This window comes from Herpailurus yagouaroundi, unplaced genomic scaffold, assembly GCF_014898765.1.
Source record: "Herpailurus yagouaroundi ecotype Mexico unplaced genomic scaffold, PumYag 213, whole genome shotgun sequence".
Lineage (NCBI taxonomy): Eukaryota > Metazoa > Chordata > Mammalia > Carnivora > Felidae > Herpailurus > Herpailurus yagouaroundi.
Window position 1 is genome coordinate 11,250,877 of NW_024412444.1, and position 22,508 is coordinate 11,273,384.

A 22,508-nucleotide genomic window follows, 5' to 3' on the forward strand; every position below is an offset into this window, starting at 1 on the left:
TTTTATTTTTTATTTTTTTAATTTTTTAATTTTTTTATTTTTTCCAATATATGAAGTTTATTGTCAAATTGGTTTCCATACTACACCCAGTGCTCCTCCCAAAAGGTGCCCTCCTCAATACCCATCACCCACCCTCCCCTCCCTCCCACCCCCTATCAACCCTCAGTTTGTTCTCAGTTTTTAAGTCTCTTATGCTTCGCCTAGGCCCATTTTAAAATCAAGTTGTTTGCTTTTTGTGGTTAAGTTGTATGCAATTTTCATATATTTTGGATATGAACTCCTTGTCAGATATGTGATTTGCAAATATCTTCTCCCATTCAGTAGGTTGTTTTTACATTTTGATGATGGTTTCTTTCACTGTGTATAAACTGTGTTGTTTGATACAGTCCCATTTATTTTTGCTTTTGTTTCCCTTACGCTTTGGAGTCTTATCCACAAAAATATAGCTAAGACTGATTCAAGAAGCTTACCACCTATGTTTTCTTCCAGGAGTTCTATGGTTTCAGGTATTACATACAAGTCTTTAATCCATTTTGAGTTAATTTTTGTGTATAGTGTAAGATAGTGATCTAGTTTTTTTTTTTTTTTTTTTTGGATGTGGCTGTCCAGTTTTCCCAGCACCATTTGTTGAAGAGACTGTCCTTTCTCCATTGTGCGTTCTTCCCCCTTTGTCATAAATTGTGTGTGTGTGTGTGTGTGTGTGTGTGTGTGTGTGTGTGTATTTCTGGGCTCTGTATATGTATTTCTGGGCTCTCAATTCTGTTGTATTGATCTGTGTGTCTGTCTTTATGCCAGTACCATACTATTTTGATTACTAAAGCTTTGTAATCTAGTTTGAAGTCAAGGAGCATAATACCTTCAGCTTTGTTGTTCTTTCTCAAGATCCCGGCTATTCAGGATCTTTTGTGATTCCATAAAAATTTTTGAATTAGTACTTACAGTTCTGTGAAAAATGTCATTGGCATTTTGAAAGGATTGCATTCAGTCTCTTGATACTACTTGGGTAGTATGGACATGTTAACAATATTGATCCCTCCAATCCATGAGCACAGAATATCTTTCCATTTATTTGGGTCTTCAGTTTCCTGCATCAGTGTCTTACAGTTTTCAGTGTACAGATCTTTCACCTCCTTGATGAAATTTCTTCCTAGATATTTTATTCTTTTGATGCAGTTGTAAATGGGATTGTTTTCTTCAGTTCTCTTTCTGATAGTTCTTCATTAGTGTATTGACATGCTACTGATTTCTGTAGATTGATACTGTATCCTGAAATTCTACTGTATTTATTAGGTCTAATGATCTTTCTCAGTTCCAACAAAGTCTTTAGAATTTTCTATATAAAGGATCTGCAAATAGTGACAATTTTTCTTCTTCCTTTCTATTTTGGATGCCTTTTATTTCTTTTTCTTACCTAATTTCTGTGGCTAGAATTTCCAGTATTATGTTGAATAAATGTGTGGAGAGTGGACATCTTTGTCTTGTTCATGATCTTAGAGGAAAAGCTTTTGGCTTTTCACCATTTGAGTATGTTAGCTGTGAGTTTATCATATATGACCTTTATTGTGTTGAGGTGTATTCCCTCTGTACCCGTTTTGTTGAGTTTTTATCATAAATGGATGTTAAATTTTGTTAAATGCTTTTTCTGCATCTATTGAGATGATCATGTGATTTGTATCCTTAATTTTGTTAATGTGGCATATCATCTTGATCGATTTGTGGATGTTTAATCATCTTTGGATCTCTGGAATAAATCTCACTTGATCATGGTGTATGATTCTTTTAATGTATTGTTGAATTTGGTTTGCTATATTTTGTTGAGTATTTTTGCATCTATGTTCATTAAGGATATTGGCCTATAATTTTCTTTTTTTGTGGTGTACTTGTCTGGTTTTGGTATCAGGGTAATGCTGCCCTCATAAAATAAGTTTGGAAGTGTTTTCTTCTCTTCAGTGTTTTGAAGGAGGAGTTTGAGAAGGGATAGGTATTAAGTCTTCTTCGAATGTTTGGTAAAATTTACCAATGAAGCTGTCTGGTCCTGGACTTTTGTTTTTTGGGAGTCTTTTAAATGTTTATATATTTAAAGTAATTTTTGAAACATTTATTCATTTTTGAGAGACAGAGACAGAGCATGGTGGGGGGAGGGGCAGAGAAGGAGGGAGACACAGAATCTGAAGCAGGCTCCAGGCTCTCAGCTGTCAGCACAGATCCCGACTCAGGGCTCAAACCAACAAACCACGAGATCATGACCTGAGCTGAAGTCAGACGCTTAACCAACTGAGCCACCCAGGCACCCCTTAATGTTTATTTATTTATTTTGAGAGAGAGAGAACAAGAGTGAGCAAATAGAAGAGGGACAGAGAGAGAAGGAGAGACACAGAATCCCAAGCAAGCTCCATGCTGTCAGCACAGAGCCAGATGGGGGGCTAGATCTCACAAACCATGAGGTCATGACCAGAGCAGAGATCAAGAGTTGGACACTCAACCAACTGAGCCACCCAGGTGCCCCTGTTGGGAGTTGATTTTGTTATTGTTTCAATCTCCTTGCTAGTAATCAGTCTATACAGATTTTCTATTTCTTCATGATTCAATCTTGGAACGCTATATATTTTGGGGAATTTTTTCATTTCTTCTAGGTTGTCCAGTTCATTTGCATATAATTATTTGTAGTATAATTATAACTTTAGTTATAACTTCTCTTTCATTTATGATTATGCTTATTTGAGCCCTCTTTCTTCTTTTCTTGTTAGTCTAGCTAAAGGTGTGTCAATTTTATTTATCTTTTCAAAGAACCACCTCTTAGTTTCACTGATCTTTTTAATTTATTTATTTATGTTTTAGTCTCAATTTGATTTATTTCCACTTTGATCTTTGTCATTTTCTTTCTTCTACTAACTTTGGCCTTCATTTATTCTCTTTTTTTTTTTAACTCCTTCAGGTGTAAAGTTAGATTGTTTGAGGTTTTTCTTGTTTCTTGAGGTAGGCTTGTATTGCTGTGATCTTCCCTCTTAGAACCACTTTTGCTGCACCCCATTGATTTTGGTATGTCATATTTCTGTTTTCATTTGTCTCTATGTATTTTTTTTTATTTCCTTGATTTCTTTGATGAATCATTAGTTGTTTAGTAGCATGTTGTTTATCTCCACATTTTTGTTGTTTTTCCAGGGTTTTTTTTTTTTTTTGTAATCAACTTCTAGTTTTATACTGTGATGGTCAGAGAAAATGCTTAATATAATCTCTATCTTCTTGAATTTAACCTGTGATCTGTCCTGGTGAATGTTCCATGTGCATTTGAGAAGAATGTATATTCTGCTTTTGGATGGGGTTTCCTGTATATGTCTACTAAATCCATTTGGTCTAATGTGTCATTAAAGCCAATGTTTCCGTATTGATTTTATGCCTGGTTGATCTATTCTTGATGTAAGTGAGGGTGTTAAGGTGCCCTACTATTACTGTCATGCTGTCAGTTTCTCCCTTTAGATCTATTAATTTTTGCTTTATATATTTTGGTACTCTTGATATATTCATAAGTGTTGTATCTTTTTGTTGCATTCACCCCTTTATCATTATATAATTCCCATATTGGTCTTTTATAATTATGTAATTCCCATCTTGGTCTTTGTTTTAAAGTCTATTTTGTCTTGTATGAGTATAGCTACACTAGCTTTCTTTTCATTCTATTTGCATGAACTATCTTTTCCTATCCCTTCACTTTCAGTCTATGTGTATCCTTACTTCTAAATTGAATCTCTTGTAGGCAGCCTAGAGGTGGGTCTTTTTTTTTTTTTTAATCCACTCAACCATTTTATGTCTTTTGATTGGAGAGTTTATTTACATTTAAAGTAATTAATGGTAAGTATGTACTTAATGCTATTTTGCAATTGTTTTCTGCCTGTTTTCCTAGATTTTCTCTGTTCCTTTTTTTCTTTTCTTTCTTCCCTTGTGGTATGATGGCTTTCTTTAGTGTTATGTTTAGAGTCCTTTCTTTTTTTTTTTTTTTTTTTTTTTGTGGTATTTACCAGGAAATTTTTTCTTTGTGGTTACTGTGAGGTTCAAATATAGCATCCTGTGTTTATAATAGTCTGTTTTGGGGACTCCTGGGTGGCTCAGTCAGTTAAGCATCCGACTTGATTTCAGCTCAGTTCATGATCTCACTACTGTGAGATCAAGCCCCACATAGGGCTCCACAATGGGCATGGAACCTACTTGGGATTCTCTCTCTCTTTCCCTCTGCCCCTCCCCACATGCTCTTTCTCTCTCTCTCTCTCTCTCTCTCTCTCTCTAATAATAAAAAGAAAGAAAGAAAATTATTATAATAGTCTGTTTTAAATTTATTTATTTATTTTGAAGGGGGTAAGGAGGGGCAGAGAGAGAGAGAGAGAGAGAGAGAGAGAGAGAATCCCAAGCGGCTCTGCACTGTCAGCATGGAGTTCAACGTGGGGCTTGCTCCCATGAACCATGAAATAATGACCTGAGCTGAAATCAAGAGTCAGAAGCTCAACCAATTGAGTTACCCAGATGTACCCCCATTTTATATTTTTGATGTCACATTTATGCATCCCTTAACTAACTATTGTAGTTTTAATTTTACTACTTTTGTGTTTTAAGCTTGATACTTGCTTTAAAAGTGATTGAATTCACTACTTTACTATTTATTTACCTTTTCCATGAGATTTTTACTTTCACTTTTTGTTGTTATTAATTAGTGCTATTTCTTTTCAGCTCAGAGAAGTCCCTTTAATATTTCTTGTAAGGCCAGTTTAGTGGTGATAAACTTTAGTTTTCATTTATCTGGAGAACATCTCTTTTTTTCAGCCCTATTACATATAATTGACATACTATGCAATTTGCCCATCATAATACAGTTAGATGATTTTTAGTATTTTTATACAATTATGCAGCCATCACCAAATTCCAGTTTTAGAACAATTCTATTACCTCAAAGTTTCCTTTTCCCTATTTAGTCAATTACTATTCCTACTCCCAGCCCCAGGTAACCACTGATCTGCTTTCTGTCTCCACAATTATTCCTTTTCTAGAAATTTTATGAATGAGACATTTTAAGGCCTAGAATGTGGTCTGTCTCTGCAAGTATTCCATATGCCATTGAAAAGAATGTGTATTTTGCTGCTCTTGAATGGAATATTCTATAAATGCCAAGTAGGTCAATCTAGTCTATATACTGTATCCTTATTGATTTTCTGTCTGCCTGTTCAATCAATTTTTGAGAGAGGATTGGAATCTCTTAGCTATGGAGATTGCTTCTGAAAGTTGTATCAATATTTCTTTGTGTATTGATGCTCTGTTATTAGATGTGTAAGTGTCTAGGACTGTTACGACCTCTTAATGAATTGACTTGACTTTTTTTTTTTAATCCCTGGGTTATCCTTTGTTCGAAATCTGTTTTGTATGATATTATTATTGTCCCCAGCTTTCTTTTGAATAGTGTTAGCATGGTATACATTTTTCCATATTTTTCCTTTTAACCTACTTGTGTCTTTATATTTAAGCTGTATTTCTGTTGACAACATGTAGTTAGGTCTTATTTGTTTCGTCCAATCTGATAATCACTACCTTTAATGAAATTGTTTAGACCATTTATATTCAATGACATAATAGAGTTATGTTGAAATCTACCATCTTACAACTTGGTTTCTGTTTTGCACATCTGTTCATTTCCTCATTTGTTTCATTTCCTCATTTTCTTTTTCTTTGAATTAAGTACTTATTATGATTCCATTTTATCTCCTTTGTTAACTTACTAACTATAATTTTTTGTTTTATTATTGTAGTGATATCTTTGGGATTATAGTATACCTTTTAACACATCACAGTCTATCTTCAGGTAAACTTTATATATATACATATATTTACACACATACATATACACACACATACATATACATATATATACATATAATATAAGAACTTACAACTATTTACTTCCAACTCTCTCCTCCTAGCCTTTGTTTTATTATTGTCATATATTTCACTTGTACATATTATAAATCCCATAGCATGTTGTTATTTTGCTCTAAGTAGTCAATAGTCTTTTAAAGACACTTAAATAATAAGAAAAAAGTCTTTTATGTTTACCTACATAGCTACTATTTCTGGCAGTCTTTATTCTTTTGTGTTGATCTAAATTTCCATCTACTTGAAACTTCTCTAACATTTCTAATGCTGTATGTCTACTGGCAATGAATCCTTTCGGTTTCATTGGAAAGAAATCAGTGAATTTTTCTTTTATTTTTATTTATTTATTTTGAGAGAGAGAGTGAGTGTGCAGCGGAGGGGCAGAGGGAGAGGGAAAGAGAGAATCCCAAGCACGTGGAGCTCTATCTCATAAACCAAGAGATCATGACCTGAACTGAAATCAAGAGTTGACATTTAACCAACAGACCACCCAGGTGCCCCTGAATTTTTCTTTTAGATTTTGTACTTTTTATCTCTAGAAGTTGCATTTGGTTATTTTTTCTATGGCCTGTTTCTCTCTTCATTACATTCGTTTTGCTTTAACTCCTTCAGCATATTTGTAATAGCTCTTGTAACATTCTTGTCTTCTTGTTGTATTATCTCTATCATTCTATGTATCTATTGACTGATCTTTTCTCCTGGTTATGGATGTTGTGAATTTTACATTGATAAATACTAAGGGCTTTTAATTCCTTTAAAAAGCATTAGACTTTACTTTTGCAAGTAGTTAAATTACTGCATTAGTTTGATGTTTCCAAGGCTTGTTTTTAAGCTTTCTTACAGTAGCTCTAGAATAGATTTAATTCTAAAACTAGGTTAGCTTTGCTACTAAGGCGTGATCCCTCTGATGTTGCCTCTGAATTCCTCTGGTGTTTAACAAAGATTTATCTCTAGCTGGTAAGAATTCACTTCTCCAAGTTCTGTGTAAGCTCAGGAGCTATTCAGGTTACAGCTTCCCAGATATTCTCTGCCTGGTCTCCTGGAGTTTTACCCTATTCACATATAACTTAGTGTTTAGCAATTGAATCAAGAGGATACCCATGCAGATTTCTGAAGCCCTTTTCCATGTATCTCCCTCCTCTCTGGGACTCAGCCCACAAATTCTACCACCTGAGCCTTCCTTAACTCTGGTCTCTGTTCATTCAACTCAACAATACTATCAGGTTCTGATTTTGATCACCTCTCTGTTTTATAGTCTGGAAAGTGCCTCCAGGCAAATAGCTGGGGCAATCATAGCGATTGATTTGGACAATCATATTTGTCTCCCTTTTTTCAGGGACCACAGTGTTGCACTGGCTATTGTATAACTTCCAGAAACAGTCGTTTCATTCACTTTTTCCAGTTTTCTAGTTGTTTATGGTAGTAGGGTAAATCAGTTCTGATTATTTCATTTGAGGCTATAGAAGCAGAAATTGATTTCATTCCATTTTAAAAATCAGCAATTTACAGCAGTCTTTATTTTGGGAATACAGGGCAAAGAAAGAGATTGAGTACCAGGAACTGATGTTTCTTTTAACTGGAGGAGTAAGTCTTAAGAGTACTGAGAAAAATCCTGACCCAACTTGGCTATCAGATAAAAGCTGGGAGGAAATTTGTCGGGCAAGTGAATTTCCTGCCTTCAAAGAACTCAGGTATTTGTTTAAACTTGATGATTTAGAATTGAGTAAGGATGGGTAAATTTGTAATCTCCTTGTTTAACAATATCTTTTTAAATTATCTGCCAGTGAAATAATAATTAGCTTTTTTTCCATTAGGGAACATTTTTGCAAACATATAACTGAATGGCGGGAAATTTATGACAGTAAAGAGCCACATAATGCTAAATTTCCAGCACCAATGGATGAAAGACTGAATGAACTACAGAAGATAATAATTCTTCGGTGCCTAAGACCTGATAAGGTAAAAGACAAATGTGTTCTATTTCGAACCCAGCTAATTTGCCATTTAAGAAGAAGTCTGGGGGATAAAAGGCACAACATAAGGGAATATAGTCAATGACTTTGTAAAAGCAGTGTAATGGGACAGATGGTAGCTACACTTGTGCTGAACTTAGCATAATGTATAAACTTACCAAATCTAAGTTTCACACCTGAAACAAAGGTAACATTGTATGTCAACTATGCTCAAATTTTAAATTTTTTTTTTCAACGTTTATTTATTTTTTTTGGGACAGAGAGAGACAGAGCATGAACGGGCGAGGGGCAGAGAGAGAGGGAGACACAGAATCGGAAACAGGCTCCAGGCTCTGAGCCATCAGCCCAGAGCCCGACGTGGGGCTCGAACTCACGGACCGTGAGATCGTGACCTGGTTGAAGTCGGACGCTTAACCGACTGCGCCACCCAGGCGCCCCTATGCTCAAATTTTAAAAACAGAAGTTGTTCTAGGTTTAAATTAATTGTTATTTGGTTCTTTAGCCCTCATTCTAGATGCTCAGAGGGGTTCAGTGAACTCCTTGGATATGGGTTTATAGTTTTTCTCAACTTGGGAAAAATTTTGGCCATTATTTCTTCAAATATTTTTTGCCACCCCAATCTTATGTTTCCAATTAGATATGCATTAGACTGCTTGGTATTATACTATAGGTGACTGCTCTGTTAATTATTTCTATTTGTTTGTTTATTTGTTTGTTTGTTTGTTTATAAAGTTCATTTATTTTGGGGCGCCTGGGCGGCTCAGTCGGTTGGCTGTCTGACTTTGGCCTAGGTCATGATATCGCTGGTCCTGAGTTCTAGCCCCACATTGGGCTCTGTGCTGACAGCTCAGAGCCTGGAGCCTGTTTCAGATTCTATGTCTCTCAAAAATGAATAAACATTAAAGAATTAAAAAAAAATTTGTTAGCACAAGTGTAGAATAGCCTTTTCTCGACAGATAGTTTAGCTCAACAGATAATTTAGCTCCACTACTAAATTGTGACCCTTCTGGGGACTTTACTGAATATCCCAGTGATCACCAAGAGCTCTCCACTATGGCGGTTGGGAACCTGAATGATTCCCGGCCTTGCATGAACTCTGGTAGCTCTGTAGATCCCCAGTTCATAGCTTCCCAGCCACTCTTTGCTTGGCCTATGCTTCCACACCACAGCATTCAGCAGAGATACAAGGGTACTGTTAGGCAGATTCTGGGTAGTTCCCTTCTACTCTGAACTCTGTAACTTCCAGTAGCCTCCCTCCTTAAACCAGAGTTTAAGAGTTTCCTGTCTTCCCAACTTTGCAAGACTGTGTTGCTCTGCTTTTTGATGGCTTTTCCTGTTCCACAGGCTGAAATGTACCTCCCAGAAGAAAGCCTAAGCAAACTCACCTTGTATGTTTCCTCTTTGGCAGAGATCAAAGTCCTCTACCACCTGTTGTCTGAATTGCCCAGTGTCTGAAAATGGTTGTTTTTGTTTTTTTTTTTAATTTTGCCCATTTTTGTTGTTTATGTGGGAGGGTAAATCTGGTCCCTGTTAGCAGAAAGGACCATATTGGCTGGAAGTAAAAGATGTTAGAAAATCTTACACATGTCATAATTTTATTAGTTTAAACATGCACAAAAATCTTTTTTTCTAACAAGTTTTTACTTAAATTCCAGTTAGTTAACATACAGTATAATATTAGTTTTCAGGTGTAGGATTTAGTGATTCATCACTTACATACAATAGTCAGTGCTCATCACAAGAAGTGCCCTCTTTAATATTCATTACCCATTTAGCCCGCTCCCCTGTTCACCACCCCCTCCGGCAACTCTCCATTCTCTATAGTTAAGAGTCTATTTTATGGTTTGCCTCTCTTTCCCCAACTATTTTCATCTGTTTTGTTTCTTAAATTCTACATATGAGTGAAATCATATGGGTTTTGTCTTTCTCTGTCTGACTTATTTTGCTTAGCATAATACTCTCTAGCTCCATCCATGTCATTGCAAATGGCAAGATTTCATTCATTTTAATGGTTGAGTAATATTCCAGTGTGTGTGTGTGTGTGTGTGTGTGTGTGTGTGTGTGTGTGTGTGTGTATGTGTATACCCAAACTTCTTTATCCATCCATCAGTCAATGGACATTTGGGCTCTTTCCAAAATTTGGCTATTGTTGATAGTGCTGCTGTTAAACATGGAGGTGGGGTGCATGTATCTCTTTGAATTACTACTTTTGTATCCTTTACTGAGTAGTGCAATTGCTGGATGGTAGGTAGTCCTGTTTTTAACTTTTTGAGGAACCTCCATACTGTTTTACAAAACTCAACACCCAGAAAACAAATAATCCAGGTAAAAAATGGGCAGAAGAGATGAACAGACCTTTTTCCAAAGAAGACATACAGATGGCTAATGGACACAAAAATCTTTCTATTGGTGAATTAAACAGGCTAGTTCTGATTTTCACACATTCAAGAAAGGCGATTATGGTGTTACAAAAGAAAAACTTTTATTTTTTTTTTAAGTTTATTTAGTTTGAGAGAGAGAGAAAGCATGAGTGGCGGAGGAGCAGAGAGAGAGAGAGAGAGAGGGAAAGAGAGAGATTCCCAAGCAGGCTCTGCACTGTCAGCACAGAGCCTGACGTGGGGCTTGAACCCATGAACCATGAGATCATGACCTGAGCCAAAGTCAGATGGTTAACCAAATAAGCCACCCAGGTACCCCTCAAAAGAAAAACTTTTAAGCAGAAAACCAAAAACTATGTTTATACATGTAGTTTGAACTTTGAGAAAGTCACCTCACCCTTCTGAGCTCCATGTATAAAATGAGATATTGAAAGAATTGCACTGATCCCTTCTTTCTTTTCTTTCCTTTTTTCCTTTCCTTTTCTTTTTTTTTTTTACATTTATGTTTTTAGTAGAGCTTCACAAGGAGCATTATCTAATGCTTCACTTAGGCTCTGAGTAGATTCAAACAGAAGTTTACATAACTACTTGACTCCTGAGTATTTCTTCTTATTTTAACTTCAAAGACCTTTGTACATTGTTAAAACTTACCTCATTATTTCCTACCCAATAGTTGTATGTATATATATATATGTTCCTTTCATTGGACAATAGTCTCTTTAAGGCCAAAACAATGATATATTCATTATTTTATCGCCTATAGCTTCCCTTGTTCACTAGAAACTTAGGAATGATTAGCTCTGCATCTGGGAAACTCTTGCCTAATTTGCACTCCACAGAAATGGCTCCCTGATGGCCAATGGAGATATTGTTTCAATGCCAAGTATGGGGTAATTGCCTAGTCTGCCATGCTTGGGAACCTGTGCTTAAACATTACAGCACTTACCACGCTGGAATATACAATAATTATCGGTTCGTTTGTCAGTGTCTCTCACTACACTCTGAGCTTCTGGAAGTCAGGACCCATGTCTTATTTTGCTCAATATCTCCAGGACTTAAAACAGTGCCTAGAAGATAATAGGATATCTCAGTAAATGTCACTGAATTGAGTTGAACTGAATCAAATTAAACTAAGTTCAGTTAAAGCCTCTGTTTGTCAGGATTCTCCAGAGAAACAGAACCAATAGGATAGGTGAGACAGAAACAGAGATTGACAGGAATTGGCTCGCATGATTGTGGAGGCTGGTAAGTCCAGAATCTGCAGGCTGGAGACCTGGAAGAATCAATATTGCAGCTCGAGTCCAAAGGCAGTGTGCTGGCACAATTCCCTCTTCCTCAGTGGAAGACAGTCTTTTTTCTCTTTAGCCTTTCAACTGATTGAGTGAGGCCCACTCACGTTACGGAGAGTAATTCACTTAACTCAAAGTCCACGGGTTTAAAAATTAATCTCAGGGGGCCTGGGTGGCTCAGTCAGTTCAGCCTCTGACTCTTGATTTTGGCTCAGGCCACAATCTCATGGTTTATGAGTTCAACTTCTGTGCTGGGATCCACACTGTTGGTGTGGAGTCTGCTTGAGATTCTCTCTCTCCCTGCTCCTCCCATATGCTGTCTCTCTCTTTCTCTCTCTCTCAAAATAAATAAATAAACTTAAAAAATTAATCTCATCTTAAAAATATCTTCATGGCAACAGCCAGACTAGTTTTTGACCAAATATCTGGGTACTATGCCCTAACAAAGCTGACACCTAAAATTAACTACCACAAAGCTTATCTCCAGGTCTGTTCAAGTTTCCATAATTTCTTCCCTAGAGTATCTTATATAAAGGATCAAAATCTTATACAAAAGTCATAACTTTTTTTTTTTATATTAAATTACTGGAACAAGGTACTTTTTCTACAGAAAATTATCATGCTTCATTGCAGCTACATAATCTCAGGGAACATTGGCCCTGGTCTGTGCATAGATTAATGAGGGGCAAGGTCTCTGTGTACTCAGTATCTCCCTTCCCTGAAGATGTACAACTGAAGATCTGTGCTAGATAGAAATTATACATAGTGTTAATAGTAAAAGGATAAAAAAGATTTCCTCTTTGCCCAGGTGAAGTTATTAAAGAAAGGAAGAAAAATCTATTACATCATTACAAGGTCCTTTTTGAAAACCCTTCAGTGGCCTTTCAATACCTATAGAATAATGACAGAAGTACAGCTTGATAGTCTTGTTACCTTGGCTAATAATACCTCTTTTCTGCCATTCCATTCTTATCTTCTTGAAACTTCCACTGTTTCTAGGGCGCCTGGGTGGCTCAGTTGGTTAAGCATCCGACTATTGATTTCCGCTCAGGTTGTGATCTTACAGTTGGTGAGATGGAGCCCCGTGTTGGGCTCTGTGCTGACAGCATGGAGCCTGCTTGGGATTCTCTCTCTCCCTTTCTCTTTGCCTCTTCCCTGTGCACACATGCTCTTTCTCTTAAGATAAATAAACATTTGAAGAAAAAAAGAGAAACTTCCACTGTTTAAACCCACAGAATTGCTCACAACTTCTCAAAATTTCTCATATAGAAGATCCATCCTTTCCCCCCATCTATGCCAGGACTGCAGAAGTCTGTGATGATCTCTCCTCCCTCCACCAAATTCCTACAGTGTTACTTTAGAAAGTTGTTTGGCATTTAGAAGATGATATCTAATACCTCTCTACTTATTTTCTGCTGCTACTGTTGATGAATATCACTCTTTTATTTTATTTTATTAAAAAAAATTTTTTTAACGTTTATTTATTTTTGAGACACAGAGAGACAGAGCATGAACAGGGGAGGGGCAGAGAGAGAGGGAGACACAGAATCTGAAACAGGCTCCAGGCTCTGAGCTGTCAGCACAGAGCCTGACGCGGGGCTCGAACTCACGGACTGTGAGATCATGACCTGAGCCGAAGTCGGACGCCCAACCAACAGAGCCACCCAGGTGCCCCTCACTCTTTTATTTTAAATTAATTCTTGTGGCTCAAAACTGAAACAGTGTTTGAATCACAAGAATACGTGAATACAGTGAAAGATAGACCTCCAATCTGCACCTCCCAGTCAGTTGGCATCCTTTCTCTCAGGCAGTTAATGTTATCTGCTTCTTGTTCCCCTTTATGCACATATAAATATGCATACACACAAATTCTTTGTCCATTTATTTTTAACACAAATAGGCATATCCACTGTTTTGCGTGTTGCTTTTTCCTCTCTCAGTTTATAAAGAGCTTTCTCATTCTTTTTTACAATTACATGCTATTTCATTGTAAGTGTACACCATAAATTCTTTAACCAGTTCCTATTGATGGACCTTTACAATTATAAAAATGCTGCAATAAATAACCTTATTCAAAAGTCATTTCTCCCATGTGCAACTCTCTCTCAGAATAAAGTCCTGGGAATAAAATTGCTGAGTCCATGGATTTGCCCACTTGTAATTTTATAGACATTCCCAAATTGCCCATCATGAAAGTTAGGCCAGATTACTCTTCCACAGCAGTGTATGAGAATATCAGTTTAACCCATAATTTTTCCCGCACAGAATGCTGGCAAACTTTTGTATCTTTGCTAATCTGTGCGAGGGGGTTGAGGAATCTGGGGACCGATCGGGGAAAAGACATGGACGTAAGGTGGCAGTAGCATACAAGAGCTATGCTGGACGATGCTGGAACAGGTTTGCATGCTGAGAGGTGGAAGCCCCTCATAGCAGGAGTCTCTCCAGATGCTGGGATTTGGGGGGTGGGGGTCCCACAACTCCAAAGAGGAAGACGGCAAAGAAACTCCCTTGGGGGAAGGGAGAAGAGGCTTGTGTGGGTCTTGGTAGCATTTATCAACAGCACTATGGTTTGGAGTCCCTGGATCAGAGCTCTGAAGGGCTACAGTGGCTGGGTCTTTATATCCTAGGATTTACCATAGCTAGCAGATGTTGGGTGCAAATAGGCAGGCTGTAAGTGGCTAAAAATCTGCTTATTTGGGCTATGTTTACAATAATTGAATATCTAAAAATTTTAGTTTGGTGTCAGTGGGCTTTTGAACTAATAGGTTTCAGCCTGCTATGAAGAAGGAAACAATCTAAGGGTCAATACACAGAGACTATCTTTGTCCCTTAACATAACCATCTGAAAGGCAAAAAATGGCATTTAAGTATAGTTATAATTTGTATTTTTTTATTATGAGTGTTAGGGTATAGACTAGGCCACTGTAACAAAGAGACCTAAAATACAGTAGCTTAAATAAAATAGAAGTTAATCTTTCTGTCTCTCTTAAGTAAGCCCAGAGCAAATGCCTGAGGACTGGCAGGGCAGGTCTGTTTTTGAGATCATCCAGACATTCAAGTTCTTTCTTTCATGCTAGTAAAGTCCCCTAGAATATGGTCCTCATCAGTGAGATTGAAGCTGGCTCATAAATACCACATCTGTTGAAAAGCAAAAGAGAGCATTTTTTTTTAATGCTTATTTATTTTGAGAGAGCACAAGAGCAGGGGAGGGGCAGGGAGTGAGTGGGAGAGGTTATCTTAAGCAGACACCACAGCCAGCACAGAGCCCAACATGGGGCTCGAACTTGCAAAACTGAGATCACGACCTGAGCTGAAATCAAGAGTCAGCTGCTTAACCGACTGAGCCACCTAGGTGCCCCCAAAAGAGGGGGGTCTTTTTATAAAACTGCTCTTTATAAAAAAAATATGTTCTGGAAGCTCCATATATAACTTCTACTTGTATCCCTCTGGCCAAAACTTAGTCACACAGCCACATCTAGGTACAAGAAAAGTTGGGAAAACTTGAGGTTGTATCACCAAAAGGAGAGAAATGGGAACATTTTGCAGTTTCTGCTGTACAGAATGATTTCAATTAACTGTTCATCTTCTCTGCCCATTTTTCTTTTGGATTGTTAGTCTTGTCCTATCAGTTGATAGATACTTTTTATGTATTAGAAAAATTAGCACTTCATGATATGTTTCATGATTTTCTTGACCATTAGACAAATTGTATTCTTTGTTAATTTCCAGTAATAATCAAAATTGTTATGTGAAATGAAAATTAACCTAGGGGCGCCTGGGTGGCGCAGTCAGTTAAGCGTCCGACTTCAGCCAGGTCACGATCTCGCAGTCCGTGAGTTCGAGCCCTGCGTCGGGCTCTGGGCTGATGGCTCAGAGCCTGGAGCCTGTTTCCGATTCTGTGTCTCCCTCTCTCTCTGCCCCTCCCCCGTTCATGCTCTGTCTCTCTCTGTCCCAAAAATAAATAAACGTTGAAAAAAAAAATTTTTTTTAAAAGAAAATTAACCTAAAGATCATATCTTTTCTCTCTTTAACAGATAACTCCAGCTATAACAAATTATGTAACTGATAAACTGGGGAAAAAGTTTGTGGAGCCTCCACCATTTGATTTGACAAAGAGTTACTTGGACTCAAACTGTACCATTCCTTTAATTTTTGTGCTCTCTCCAGGAGCAGATCCCATGGCCAGTAAGTCTACCTCCTGCAAACTTCTAGGAACTTATAAATGATCCATTTTGCTCAATGTCCATTTCTTACATGATCGTAGATCAGTTAGTAAATCTGGTATATGTAAGGAAAAGCAACTGGAATCTTCCAGTTATGTGCCTGCACAATGAAACATAAGGTATATTTCATGATTTTACAGTAAGCAGTGGAACTATGTTTTGTGCTCTCTTAGGCCTGCTGAAATTTGCAAATGATAAAGCGATGTCTGGAAATAAATTTCATGCTATTTCACTGGGACAAGGACAAGGACCAGTTGCAACAAAAATGATTAAAGCAGCGATAGAAGAAGGAACTTGGGTGTGCCTACAGAATTGTCACCTCGCTGTCTCCTGGATGCCCGTATTGGAAAAAATATGTGAAGATTTTACTCCTGAAGTCTGTAATCCATCCTTTAGGCTTTGGCTCACAAGTTATCCTTCTCCAAAAGTATGTTTATTTCATGTGGAGTTTAGTACGTATATTTAGTCATCTCTTACATTGTGTAAGTTTTTTTTTTAATGTTTATTTTTTGAGAGACAGAGTGGGAGTAGGGGAGAAAGAGAGGGAGACACAGAATTTGAAGCAGGCTCCAGGCTCTGAGCTGTCAGCACAGAGTCCAACGTGGGGCTCAAACCCATGAACTGTGAGATCATGACCCAAGCCAAAGTCTGATGATTAACCAACTGAGCCATCCAGGCACCCATGTAACTTTTTTTTTTTTTTAACACACAATATGCTCTGTACAAGTTGCCAAGTTTATTTATTTATTTACTTTAGAGAGAAAGCATGTGCAAGTGGGGCACAAGTGGGGGAGGGGGAGAGAGAGAGAGAGAGAGAAAGAGAGAATCTTAAACAGGCTCCACGCCCAGTGGAGCCCAACACAGGGCTCAATCCCATGACCCTAGGATCATGACCTGAACTGAAATCAAGAGTTGGCCACTTAATTGACTGAGCCACCCAGGCACCCCTACATTGTATATCTTTTTTTATTTTCTATTTTTTTATTTATTTTTGACAGAGAGACAGAGCATGAGTGGGGGAGGGGCAGGGTAAGTGGGAAACACAGAATCTGAAGCAGACTCAGGCTCTGAGCTGTCAGCACAGAGCCCAACGCGGGGCTTGAACTCATAGACAGCGAGATCATGACCTGAGCTGAAGTTGGTCGCTCAACCGACTGAGTCACCCAGGCACCCAATGTTGTGTATCCTAATCAAGCCTTAAATGCTTAACCTTAAGAGGTCTTAAAAAATATTTCTAGAGTGGGACGCCTGGGTGGCACAGGTGGTTAAGCATCTGAATCTTGATTACAGCTCTGGTCATGATCTCATGGTTCGTGAGATGGAGCCCTGCATCAGGCTCTGTGCTGACAGCACAGAGCCTGCTTGGGACTCTGTCTCTACCTCTGCCTGCCCCTCCCTCCCCCACCTCTTTCTCTCTCAAAATAAATAAATAAACTTAAAAATATATATATTTCTGGAGTCCTCTTTCATATGCACTTTTAACCAACTAGTGTTTGAATTTTGGGGATTCAAGCTGCTTATCTTGTGTAATGCTCTGTTTATTCTGTCTTTAGTTCCCAGTAACCATCCTACAGAATGGAGTAAAAATGACTAATGAGCCTCCCACAGGTCTTCGGCTAAATCTCCTCCAATCATATCTCACTGATCCCGTTTCTGATTCTCAGTTTTTCAGTGGATGCCAGGGAAAGGAACTGGTAATGTTCAGCTTCTGGAGCTTTTCAAATGTGTTTTTAAAGTGAGAAAATATGGTAATATAAATATTTAATAATGTTAAGCTGTGGCATTTTCTGAGAAGACTGATATTGTACCTATCTTGTTCATCATTTTCTTCCCAGCAGTTTGTGCTCTGCTTCCCACAGAGTAGACATATAAATAAATGCTTGTTGACTGAATGGACATATCTTAGTTAGTACACCAAAATCCAATAATGAGTTTAAGACTCAAGAGTAGCAATCTATTTTCATATCATTTATTCTTTCTTTCCACAAAATGTGTGTTAGGTGCTTTCCCAGGTACTAGATATAAAGCAGTGAGAATAAAATAAAACACCTCCCCACAAATCTGCCATCATGGAACTTAAATTCTAGTGATACTGTTTTGGCATATTAATAATGCTTTCCAGTGTGCTCATGTAATTTGCACATGGTATTGGGGACTTAGGAGTCCTAGTAAATATCAACCTTTTTTTTTTCATTCTTAACCACTAAGAAACAGGAAAAAGTATAAACATAAGGGAACCATTTTTTTTTTAAGTTTATTTTGAGAGTGAGGGAGAGAGAGAGAGAAAGCATGTGCATGCACGTTAGTGGGGGAGAGGCAGAGAGAGAGGAAGAGAGAGAGAATCCCAAGTGGGGCCCAGTCCTACCAACCATGAGATCTTGACCTGAGCCGAAATCAAGAGTTGGACGCTTAACCGACTGAGCCACCAGGCACCTCAAGGGAACCAAATTTTAACCTTAGTTACTGATATAAACTAGGTTGGAAGATGTAGTAGACACCTGTGAACAAATGGGGCATCACTGAATAGAATTAAACAGACTTATCCACCCTCAGTGAGAACAGAGGAACATTTTCTTCCCCAAGGGAAGCTCACTTCTAAGACGAAGAGGGAAAAGCTGAGCAAAGCATATCTGGTTAACTTTTCCCTAATTTATCAACCAGATAGGTCCCTTCTCCTGCAGTGATTAATGCAAGGATGGGGAAAATCCAGAAGTGTTACACTGAGGTCTCTGCACATGGAAGGAAACGTCAATACTAAGGGAAATTGATTCCCTGCCCTCACCCCAACATGCCATTTATCACACTGGCCTATTTGAGCTAAAAAAATAATAGAATGGAAAATAAAGAATTGAATTCTTTGTAAGCCAGCTAGTTTCTCTCTGCTTCATACCTTCTGCATGCCCCTAATTCTGAGCAATAAATTTATTTGAAAGTCTGGGAGAAAAGGAGGATATTTGGTGTTTTAGCTAGGAAAAGAGCTTAATAAAATGGAAAGGTGGTATGATGTCTGATCCCCATCTAGGGTTTGAGCTCCTGCAAGAAATCCCAAGATTTCTCTCATACCACAGGACCGTTTCTGGCCCATAAGCACAGACCAAAAATGTGGAGGGATTATGACTTCCTTAAGAAAAACTCCATTGTGTGAAAATATGTGGGAAATACACATAAATTAGGTTATTGCTCTCATTGCCAAAAGGTTTCCCCTATTAAATGTTTCACCACAGGGGCACCTGAGTGGCTCAGTCAGTTAAGCGTCTTTCTTCAGTTCAGGTCATGATCTCACGGTCTGTGAGTTTGAGGCCCCACATTGGGCTCTGTACTGACAGCTCAGAGCCTGGAACCTACTTTGGATTCTATGTCTCCCTCTCTCTCTGCCTCTCCCCTGTTTGCATTCTCTCTCTCTCTCTCTCTCTCTCTCTCAAAAATAAATAAACATTAAAAAAAAAACTTTCACCACAGTTTTCTTTCAGTATTATTTAAAATATGCTTTAATTTATGTACATTTCAGGAATATAGTTATTCAGTAATGCCATGGTGTACTTGTATTTTTTTTTTTAATTTTAATGTTTATTATTTTGAGAGAGAGAGAGCATAAGCAGGGTAGGGGCAGAGAGAGGGAGACACAGAATCCAAAGCAGTCTTCCAGGCTCTGAGGGGTCAGCACACAGCCCGATGTCAGGCCCAAACCCACTGACCGCAGATCACGAGATCTTGACCTGAGCAGAAGTCTGATGCTTATACAACTGAGCTACCCAGGTGCCCCTGTGCTTGTACTTTAATATTATAAAAATAATTTCTACTACTGCATCATATCAAGGTAGTTGGAAGGATTTTTACTGCATTTGGAGCTATGTTTGAAATGATCTAACTTAAACCATCAAGGTAGCATACTTGAAATTTACTTGGGGCAGTGGGGGAGGGGGTCTTCATAGAGGTAGATGGCCATCCTCCAGAGCACCAACACATATGAAGACGCCAGGAGAGCATAAACAAGGGTTTCAAAAGTGACCTCCACATGGAAAGTCATAGAATCAGGAACTATGTATTCGGGTTTATTCCTATCATAATGACTATGTTCGCTCACTTGTAGTGAGCATATGCCAGTGAGGCTACAGGATAACATTGAGCTACTGAAGTTGTAAATATCTAAACAATACCAAAGTATTAGTAGCTACTGCTTTGGCAAATGGTAGAACTTTTGCATTTTAATCAAGTTTAATATTGCAGTTTGTCTAGCTTTGGAGGTTTTGAGTCATAAGATTAATAGTTTTTATAGTATGCATTGTTTTTAAATAGAAGTTTGCAGAAATATATGATCATAGACTCATATAATGAAAAATACTGTTGATTCCCCTCATTTTACTAATGGAAATCTGATCAAAATTTTCTCTTGTTGCATAATTTTTATACTAAAGGCATGGGAGAAGTTGCTGTTTGGAGTTTGTTTTTTTCATGCCCTTGTGCAAGAGAGAAAGAAATTTGGTCCTCTTGGTTGGAATATTCCATATGGATTTAATGAATCTGACTTACGCATCAGTATTCAACAACTACAGGTAAAATTAGAAAGGAATTAACATTGCTGGAGGATCACTGTGTGTCAGGCCCTAGGCAATTCCCTTTGCTTAGATAAACTTACTCCTCCCAACATCACTAGTAGGTGGGAGATAGTAGTAAACATTATAACTATGGTTTATGAAGCACTATCTCTATGGATTTCTACTGCTGCAAGTAACAGAAAACCTGATTCGAACTGGCTTAAGCCATAATGGAACTTATCATCTCACATAATAAAGAGGTACAGAGGAAGGACAGGCTCTGGAGTTGGTTGATTCAGCAAGTGTTGCCATCAAGGACCTTGGTTCTTTCTGTCTTTCTGCAGTGCCTTCCTTAAGTGTTGGCTTTCTATAGGTCCTTATTATTCTCTACTCTCTTCCTCTGCTCAGTCAAAGCTACAATTTAGCTCTAAGTAGAAAAGGAATTTATGAAAAGAATATTTGGGTAGATCATAGAATCACCAAGATGGCTAGCCAGCCCAGGCATCCAGACTCATATCCAGATTCACACCATGTCCTGGTAACAGCAGCTCCTCAACCCTGGCTGAATATTAGACACCACTGCTCAGAGAGCTGCTGCACAGACTCTGGTCTACTCCAGGCCCTCTGATGTCATCAAAAAAAGATTCTTTGCTGTTCCTGCTTTTTCGACCTCTAAACCCCAGTTCAACGTCTAACTTGCAGGCCTAACCTTTAACTCTGAAAGAGGCTGGAATGGGTGTCTGGGTGGCTCAGTTGGTTAAGCATCTGACTTCGGTTCAGGTCATGATCTTGCGGTCTGTGAGTTCAAGCCCTGCATCAGGCTTTGTGCTGACCACTCAGAGCCTGGAGCCTGCGTCAGATTCTGTGTGTGTGTCTTTCTCTCTGTCCCTCCCCTGCTCACACTCTCAAAAACAAATAAACATTTAAAAAATAAATAAAAGAGGCTGGAAAAGTGAGTGGCAGGGTTTTCCAGTTTCTGTAGACTCACAATGTGATCTATTCTGATAGTCAGCAGCCTCTGGCCCTCTCCCGGCATAAAAAAACTGCTGTAAATTCCTACTGATTCAGACTTAGAACTAGGCACATTACTTATATTAATTTTATTCCTCACAGCACCCCTGTAAGGTTGGTATTATCCCTATTTTTGAGAAAACCAAAGCTAAGAAACGAGTTTGCCCATTGAGGTAGGATTTGAACTCCAGTCTCTCCAACCCCAATACTTTTCCCATTATTTATGTCATATTTTACTAAACATAGTAATCCAGATGGACAACCAGAGTATTAATATATTTCTGCTTCTTTGCTGTGACAAGAGCCTTTGTGACATGGAGCCTCGTAAAGGGAAACCGGAAGTGTTGATAAAACCCACTTGATGCTATTAGGTTTTACTTAGGTGGGGTTTTGTAAGGGTATGAACATTTAATCATATTTATAGCATAACAAATAATTTTTATAGAAACTGCTGATATTTTATCAACTTTTCCTTTTTTTAAATAAATGTTTATTCATTTTTGAGAGAGAAAGCGAGCATGAGTTGGAGAGGGGCAGAGAGAGAGGGGGACAGAGGATCTGAAGCGGGTTCTGCACTAACAGCAGTGAGCCCGATGTGGGGCTCAAACTCATGAACCATGAGAACATGACCTGAGATGAAGTCAGATGCTCAACCAACTGAGCCACCCAGGCGCCCCTCTTTTTTCTTTTACACAAGGCAGAAACCTTAACTAGAACAAATGTATCAATTTGAAAATCCCTGAATAACTGATGAAATTAGTGCTTATAGAATCACAATTACATGATAAAATGACATTGATTCTAAATACTGGGTTTGTTTTTTAAAAATAATTTAGTAGATAGAGCGCAAGCTTGGAGAATGTCTTGCTAAAACCATCCTACTGCAGAAAACCAGTCAACTGAGAATTCTCCACCTTCTGGCCAGGCCCCTGCCTGCAGCCTCTGGTGTCCTCAACCTTTCTGGTCCCAACACTGGAGCTGGAAGGCATAGATTAAATCTATCTTTTATATCTTCAAGAACAGGGGGCAGTCTTTAAACCATCTTTACCTAGTCATACCAGCAAAATACTGCTTGCTTCCAAAAAGGTTAATCAATGAAACTGATGGCTAAGTTGATAGACAACCAAGGAATGAGTTGTTCTCTGCATCTTGCATTTGCCATGAATTTAACATGAATTTCTCTTGT

At 38.2% G+C, this 22,508-nt stretch overlaps 1 protein-coding gene across 4 annotated transcripts in view; it reads left to right on the plus strand.

Moving 5' to 3' along the window:
- Positions 1-22,508, plus strand: part of DNAH12 (dynein axonemal heavy chain 12) — a 218,839-nt gene that overhangs the window by 177,630 nt on the left and 18,701 nt on the right. For all 4 annotated transcript variants that reach the window (XM_040454701.1, XM_040454703.1, XM_040454702.1 and 1 more), the window contains 6 exons: positions 7,446-7,604; positions 7,728-7,872; positions 15,588-15,738; positions 15,950-16,203; positions 17,330-17,470; positions 20,192-20,329. In XM_040454701.1, coding sequence (XP_040310635.1) covers positions 7,446-7,604; positions 7,728-7,872; positions 15,588-15,738; positions 15,950-16,203; positions 17,330-17,470; positions 20,192-20,329 — 988 coding nt within the window. The remainder of the gene's footprint in view (positions 1-7,445; positions 7,605-7,727; positions 7,873-15,587; positions 15,739-15,949; positions 16,204-17,329; positions 17,471-20,191; positions 20,330-22,508) is intronic.